General features: G+C 41.9%; 1 protein-coding gene across 3 annotated transcripts in view; it reads right to left on the bottom strand.

The window, feature by feature from the left end:
• Window positions 1-2,202: 2,202 nt before the first annotated feature.
• The window catches only part of SLC32A1 (solute carrier family 32 member 1), a 50,609-nt gene continuing 44,070 nt past the window's right edge, over window positions 2,203-8,741 (bottom strand). For all 3 annotated transcript variants that reach the window (XM_073606447.1, XM_073606445.1, XM_073606446.1), the window contains one exon: window positions 2,203-7,540. In XM_073606447.1, the coding sequence (XP_073462548.1) occupies window positions 6,353-7,540 (1,188 nt within the window). In that variant the 3' untranslated portion in view covers window positions 2,203-6,352. The remainder of the gene's footprint in view (window positions 7,541-8,741) is intronic.

The raw sequence follows: 8,741 nt of genomic DNA, 5'->3' as shown, positions 1-8,741 counted from the left end.
TGAAAATTCATAAATTCAAAATTCGGAAATTTGATATTCGGAAATTCAAAATTTGGAAATTTGGAAATTTGAAAATCCGAATGTTTCAAATTTCCGAATTTTCGAATTTCCGAAAAAAGCAAAAAAACGAATGAAGCGAAAACGAACAATTTTTTTGTCAGTGCACATGTCTACAAGGTACTACTGTATAACCCTTTATGCGGCTACTAAAGAAGGAGTTAAGGGGGAATAAAATAAACTGTGACTTGAGTGACGACTCTGAGTGTGCTGGGGCTGCTAACATCACATCCAAGATAGCGACACCCAGCAGCTGTCTCAGGGTTTTGTCTACACAAGGGAAGCTATCGCAAGTAAATAAAATGCCTCAATTATGTTAAATGCACATTCACTCTTAGGCCTCGTTCGCACGGGGCGTAGCAGTGAGTGCCCTGTGTGTGGGCCATGTTTACCTGCATGGGGATGCACAGGTGTTCCATGCATCCCCCTGCAGGCAGTCCCATTGATGTCAGCTGTCAGTCAATTGATATAAATGGGACTGCCTGCAGGGGGATGCACATAATATACCTGTGCATCCCCAGGCTGGTAAACACGGCCCAGGCCTTCTGGACAAATTTTTGTTGAAATGAATAGTCTGGTGACAGCCTCTCTTTTTAAATCCACTAATGTAAGCCACATCTTTTAGGGGGTGTGGCCTGGAGGAAGACTGCCACATACTTTATCACAGTAGGTCTGCTCTGATGTGTGGCTCACGGGATATATCCTCTGTTTCACATTTAATGTTTGGAGCTGGGACGAGCTCCTTCCCTGGCCGACACTCACAGCGGTGGGCACAAGACTAAACCCCTTATAGCTTGAGCGGCACACATAATCCCTTATCTGGTTACCAAGCGCATCTTTTCCTTGATTCACATTTGCCTGTTTATACATTCCAGGAGGGTTGCACTCCAACATTAAAAATGTACAGCATATTAGGGTATACCAGCCAACATTTTTCTACATTCACCAAGTTTTTTTTATAGAATGGCAATATAGCGATGAATTGGCCTGTCCACATTTTTGAATTAATTGTTGTGAAAGCCTTTAAATTACCTTAATGAATTTGCTGTGACATCATCCAAGGCAGGGAAGTCCTGGGAAACTTTGGACTACACAACCAACTGTAAGGACCATTTTCTCTAGGCTCAAGAAAGTGAACCAAACACTGGGGTCTATTTGTTTAAATAAGAAAATGTGCTAATGTCCAAAGTATTTGCACATCCACCATGAATATTCACCATCGTTTTCTTAAATTCTTAATTTTAGGAAGTTTCAAGAAATTTGAATTGTGGAATTTCAGGAAAATGTTGCATTATGGACACTAGATTAAACTGACATGTAAAAGAAATTTTCAAAAAGGAGCTAAAACACATAACAACACTGGAATGCACATGAAATGAGAATATGTAACAGTAAAAGAAACCCTGGCCAACTGTTAGACAGATGAAACCCAATGCGTTTCGACATATGCGGTAGGGGTCTTCTTCAGGGAACGGTAGGGGTCTTCTTCAGGGAAGGGAAGGAGAGGGTTGAAAAGCTTCAATAAAGCTACGAACAATCTATAAGATTGATATCAATCCTTTAGATTGTAGCTTTATGGAAGCTTTTCAACCCTCTCCTTCCCTTCCCTGAAGAAGACCCCTACTACATATGTCGAAACGCGTTGGATTTAATCTGTCTGTCTGACAGTTGGTCTGGGTTTCTTCCACTGTTACATATTCTCATTTCATGTGCATTCCAGTGTTATCATTTGTTTTATAATGTCTGTGTAATAAAATTTGTACTTTTTACTAAATAATCTCTTTTGAGTGTTCATGGTCCCCCAAAGTTCCGTTTTTTGAGGAAATTTTCTTTTACATGTTGTATAAGGGATGTGGACCTGAACCTCTCTTTCCCATCCAATTAGTCTAAACCATTATTCTGTCTAGATTAAACTGATGATCATAGGAAATAGATTACAGAGATTATTCCGGATGGCTGTGCCAATGCTTTAGCCGCAGTGATTGGTGATCATGATAAAAAGTGGGAGTTGTTTTAAAGAGCATGGGTTAAAGTAACATACCTTTTTACCAACAAATTCTAACAAACGTAATGGTTGAACTGAACTGTAAAAGAAGAAGTACATTATAAGCTGAACAAGATGACTACTTCTCTGTGAAAATGATATGGACTCAAATAAATTTTAATAATGTCAACCCCAAAACATTTTTTTCAGCTTTCCTTTACAAGAGCACAGCATATTTTACAGTTTTGACTTTATCATGGACTTCTTTGAGGATCTTTGCCCAACAGCTGTCACTGATTCCAAGTCCTTCTCTGATTGGGGTCTATCACTCCTCAGGGCCACCAGCCCAACATATATTATTTCCAATGGAATAGAAGTCAAATGCCCCCTAGAACATTTGTTCCCGGAATCAGTGCTCCCGAACTTGCTGTAATGCTAGGGCAGCCCAGAGGAAGGATCTGCAGGAAGCACTACGCAACATGAACTCCAAACAAAGCTACACATCCCAAGAGAATTCAGATTTCAGTAGAGCGGAAAGGTCTCTCTTTCAGGGGGGGAGCAGGGCCTAATGGAAATCCTCTCCACCACATGTGAGCAACAGAATGAAAGTTAGGTGACCACACAGCTACATAGTTTTAATTCAAGGTAAAGTGAAAGTAAAAGTAAAACCTAACTAAATCTAAACCTATTCTAACCCTGTAAAGAACAAAATGCCATACTTACCTGTTCTGCAGCCGATCTGGTCTGGTCTCCAGCGTCGCCCTCTGTGTGCAGGAGAAAACCAACAACGGCTGGGACGTGACGTCACCCATAGAGTTACTATGGGGCTTCCATTGTTGACTACCTCTCCTTGTTGACAGCTCAGCCTGGGACCAGACCAGAGTGGCTGTAGAGCAGGTAAGGATAGCATTAGGTCAGGCTTAGAATTTGGCTAAGAGCTAGTTTAGAGTTTAGTAAGAATTTGCCTTTACGGACACTTTAAGTTCATGCCGTTACATGTCATATTCTGACTCTCCAATCTTCATTAGATTTGCCATCAACCAAGTAGTGAAAGGGCCTGGTTAAACGGATATACACTGAATGGATTGTTTAGGTAGGCCCAAGCTGATTGGTATCATACTGTATGTGGTCAGTTTAAACCATATACTAGTGTAGCCGAGTGCCCCTTTACTCACCTTCCTTAACGGCAGTGGTGGGCTCCTTTTACTCTGTTTTCCACAATCCCCTGGGCTCCTACAATCCCCTGGACTCCCTTCATCCTCCAGACTCCTGGACACACCCAGGGGATATTAATTGCAGCTTCTCCCACTATTCGGTGCTAATAAACTCCTTGCCTGCTGAAAGAGCAGTGACTGGGCATGGGAGCTGTAAGCAGGGACCGGGTCTTCCATTGTCTGGCATGTGGGCGAAGAGCACAAGAGCACGCAACTTCTTAAGTCCCAGTCATGGTGGTGGACATTGTGCCAGCAGACTTTGGAGTACTGCCCTTCCAGTGGAGTGGCATTGCCTTCAGCCACCTGAACCTCCAGACCAAAGACTCCTTCAGTCATACCCTTGTGTAGCCTGCCTGGGGATCCCTGCAGCCAGCTACCTGAGCTATCAGCTACAGCCAGCCTCCTAATGTGAGAGGTCTTGCACTACCTACTGAACTGTAAGTAACTGATTGTAAGCTCCTTGAGGACAGGGTAAATGTACAATACATATTCTAAGCACTGTGTAATTTGATGGCACTATATAAGTCCCTGTAATACATAAATACCGTATTTATCAGCGTATAACACACTTTTTCTCCCTGAAAATTGGGTGCAAATAATGTGTGCTTGTTTTACGCCAATATTTGCAATTGGCTGCAAAGTGAGGATCTCCTGTATACAGGTTGCAATAGTGAGGCTGCAGATGGGCATTGATCAGGCTGCATTGATGGGCAATAATGAGGCTGCAGATGGGCACTGATCATACTGCGATGGTGAGGCTGCAGATGGGCACTGATCAGGCTGCAATGGTGAGGCTGCAGATGGACATTGATCAGGCTGCATTGATGGGCAATGGTGAGGCTGCAGATGGGCACTGATCAGACTGCAATGGTGAGGCTGCAGATGGGCACTGATCAGACTGCAATGGTGAGGCTGCAGATGGGCACTGATCAGACTGTAATGGTGAGGCTGCAGATGGGCACTGATCAAGCTGCAATGATGAGGCTGCCAATGGGCATTGATCAGGCTACATTGATGGGCAATGGTGAGGCTGCAGATGGGCACTGACCAGGCTGCATTGATGGGCACTGAGAAGGCTGCATTGATGGGCACTGAGAAGGCTGCATTGATGGGCACTGACCCTTTTGCTTCAAAGTTCTTTATTTAAAATTGAAGTTTTTTCTTCCTGAAACTTTGCTCTTAAAATGAAGGTGCGTGTTGTAAGCCTGTGCGTGTTATATGCCGATAAATACGGTAAACTGTTCCTTTTTTCTTTAGCAATCTATTGGACCATACTGCCATCTAGTGGTCAAGTGTGGGAACTAGTCCTAGCATCTTAGTTACTGTAATGGTTTGGTTCACAGTTATTCTCTGTTCAAAACGATTACATACTTTTTTGCCATTCTATCTGCATTGTCAATTTACCCTGCACCATTCATTCAGTATACACCAAGGTTTACATCACTTTTTGTCTGATCATTCGGCTGATACGGTTACTTAACACTGAACAAACCAAAACCTGTTCGTTTTGCAAACAGGTCATGTGAACAGTTCATCAGGGGAATGTACAAGACACAAAGAACTCATGAGAATCTCTCTTTATTGTTGTATATATTAAGGTACCACAATAGAATTGTAGGATATACACTTGTCTGTGAGCACGGTTACATCACACATACACACACACACACACTCACGGGTAACAAACCTTGCACTTTGGAAAAAAACTGCACATGATGAATTTCCGCCCCTGTACAAATCCCTTGTGTGTGTGTTTTCTCTTCAAGGTGAACTCCATAATCGATAAGGGTTCACAGCTTCAGCAGAACAGTGGTCTGTGATACTGAATGAGATTATTTTAAAAAAACTGTGCGCAGAACAATGAAGTCTGGCAATCCACTGCAGACAATCGAATATCGGCTTTTACTAAGGTCACTACACTAATCTGCTGAAAGCTAAACTCCAGGAAGATTTTTTAAAAAAAGACAAAAATGAATGGAGCTCAGTGTTTTTTTCATAAATCATTTAAATTTGTTGTTTTAAATGCAAACATTGTAAGTACTTTGATTTGACCTTGTATCAGTGTCTTTCAACCACTGTATGGCAGAGCTGATAATAGGTGAAGAAGGGGCAGCACAAGGATCCAGTCAGTTGTCCTGCAGTGCTCATGTGCTAACAAGGAACATGCTGATAGGAGGAGGTAGCAGAGTGACAAAGAGATTAACTCATCAGTCTGCTGCTCCTCCTTTCACTGTCCAGTCACAGGCTGGGAGAGGGACAAGACCTGTAAGTGTTACTTTACTGGTCTCTTGCCCTGTAAGACAGGGTTCTTCTGTGTAAATCTTAGGGCTAGATGGACAGAAATACAAATCTTTTGTAAATCGTAAAATAGGTCCTACTTAATTGTTTATCTATTTTTTAGTTATTTGGCTGGACTTCAGCTTGAAAGCACCTTTCTGACTGTTTGCTGCCAGTGAATGTCCGTCATTGCTCTGCGCAATTTGATAATAAATTACTGCATTTGAGTCGATTTGTGCTTGGAAAAACAAGACACCCAAAACAATATCACAGAGCTTATACTAAAAGGCTCTGTGTTAGTAATATCCCCATCCCTACCTCAATGGACCCTATTGTAAAGAGGCATTTAGAGGACTTACTTGCAGTCGAACATCGCGGGTTGCTTTATAATCTGAATTAAAGGATGGGCGATGAGCAAAACATGCAAACCCTTGCTTAGTTTAGAATAAGCACCATTGCATTCAGTTATAACTATCTCTCTCTATATATATTTTTTTATATATCCATCATAATTTATCCATTATTTGTTCAAATTATATTGACTCTAAATAAATATAACAAAAATAAAATATTTCCCTTTGATACATATACAGGTCTATTTTTGTGTGAGCTTTTTCCTGGGGGGGGGGGGAATAGAAAATGGTACAAGCATGTTTCAGCCTATCAGCTGCCAGCATTTCCCAGCAACACATTTAAACAGCAATGTGCTGACGATGCCACCTAAAGGCAGCCACTGATGCAAATAGCCAGAATGGGGATGTCAGTAGAAACTGATGCATAATTATTAGTGATACTGATGCCCAATTTTGCTGTCTCTGCCTTAATCCTCTATATTATATTTAAAGGCTTCTATTAGACCCTCTAAAGAATGCACAAAACCAGATACGCTACAGATGGAGCCAATGACAAAGATGGAAACATCGAAAAAGACATGGTGCCACTGAAGCTGCCTCCAAAGAAGCTTGAGATGGAAGAGGCTTGGAAGGAGGAAACAGAGACCAGCTCCTGTGAGGCTGCCGGTGAGACCCATCAAAAGGGCGAAGTGGGGCACATAAATGGCCATGAGCAAGGTAAAAACGACTAGGGCACATCTGAGAGTGAGTCCCCAAGCTTTTAGTCTCCCATCACCCCCATAGCAGTTTGGAAAGAAGGCCCTGCTCCCCTCCTGAAAAAGAGACCTTTCCAAGACCTCCACCGCAGCAAAGAAGGGCAGTGGGTAGGACAGCAAAGCTTTGGACACCAGAAATAAGTTAACCACTGCTCTGATAGTAGAGGGTAGGTTGTCTGTTATGACCTCCTTGGTTTCATCTGCCCAGGTTAGATAAGCCACCAGAGCAAAAAGACCCTTGAGGATGCAAGCGGCAATGTGGGTCCAGTTCATCATGCAGTGGAATTCTTTAGGATGTTGCATGTTCCCTTCCAGGGAAGGCAGGAAGATCTGGGAGGTGTAGCTGAAGACAATGATACCGATGGAGATAGGAAATTTCTTTACATCAATGTAAAATTTGACTTTGTCCCAAGCCCAGTCTCTAGCTCTGGACAGACAGTAGGCAATCACTAGGACATTAATGACGAAATGAGCTAAGGTACAGAGCAAGCTGAACTTGGAGACAGACTTAAGGTTTTTGAGGAATGCACATGGTAGAAGCGCAGCAGTGGCTATAATTGACCAGGACTTCTGAGAAACTGGTAGGGTTGGGAAGCTGTTATACATCAAGTTTCCGCTGACCACCACATACAGGATGCATGTCATGACCAGTTCAATAATCTGAGCCACATTGACAATCCTTCCTCCAAGTTTTGGAAACCTTGGTGCGCAGCAGGCGTTGGCAATGTCCACGTAGGAGTCCCTAACCCTCACAATCTCTCCGTCTTCATTCTCTTCATACAAGCAAGCAATGAGAATCTTTCCTGTGTAACAACACACCACTGCAGCAAAAATGATGAGGAACAGTCCCAGGTATCCACCGTGTAGAATTGCGTAGGGTAATCCTAACACAAACATCCCCTGCAAAAAACAAGCAGAAAATAAGTGAGATTCCCTCAATGTAGACATTGCTATGTGTGAGACTGTAATAAGCTTATATATATATATATATATATATATATCTTGACTTATAAGTCAAAACTTTGTTGTTTTGGATAAAGCAGGAAAGGGTTAAAACACATCAAGTTTTTTTGTTTCTGTCTGTGTCCCATTGAGATTTCCCATCACTTCCTGTCCCACAGACACACTAGGAACGGAGAGAAAATCCCTCCAAAGTGAAAGGAAATCCCCCCTGGACCCGTTCTGACCAGCCCAATGCCATAACGTGCTAGATACTGCAATGCACAGTAATATATGGTACGTGTGTTGGTGCATTGCGGTATCAGTCATTTTGAATGAGGCTGCGCTGCAATACAATGCAAAAAATGCATAGACCTATTTTTATTTTTTACGCTGAAGTGCGTCGCAGCCCATTTATATTAAATTACTTGCCTAATGCAGCTTACGACAACATGCTGTCGATTGCATCGCAGTTCACCGAAGTGTGACAAGCCCTTAGATCAGGGTTTCTCAACTACGGTTCCTCCAGAGTTTGCCAGGGGTTTCTTAAGCAAAGAGCAACTTCTGCCTCGCAGATTAAGTCCCCTGACACCATTGATTCTTTTCAATGACCACAAGGGTAATACACCAATGTATTATGAATTGTAGATATAGTAATTATTTGCAAGTTCCTTGAGACTGGACAGTTATTACTAGGGTTCCTCTGGGTTGAAAAAGTTGAGAAAAGCTGCCTTAGGTTGTTGTCATTAAAACAAGTGTCTGATTTAGAAAAATTCCCCTCTATTTCTATTTCAGTGGCAAATCAAAAATTAGAATTTCCTATCACTTTCTGTTCCACTGAAAATGGTCACCAGAAAAAATAGTGAGCAGAGACACAGCATCAAACCCTGACAGGAGTTCCACACTCCATCTAAAAGGAAAACAAAATTGACTTTAAATCAACTTTAATGGAAATAATATTTTGTTGTACAACTATTTTTTTTAAGCTTTTCTTGTTCATATTTACATTTTTCATTATACTTGATAAGACAGAATGTAATTCCAGCCATGAAGGTGAAAATGGTATACAAAATAACCTGATTGAGTGCTTCTACATGTTGACAGACCAAATGTTAAAAAATAAAACGATTATATTTTCACACCCCAGAGGAACACATTTCTT

This window comes from Aquarana catesbeiana, linkage group LG12 (assembly GCF_042186555.1).
Source record: "Aquarana catesbeiana isolate 2022-GZ linkage group LG12, ASM4218655v1, whole genome shotgun sequence".
Classification (NCBI taxonomy): Eukaryota; Metazoa; Chordata; class Amphibia; order Anura; family Ranidae; genus Aquarana; species Aquarana catesbeiana.
The sequence above is the reverse complement of the archived record's forward strand: the minus strand, read 5'-3'. Positions and strand labels throughout refer to the sequence as shown.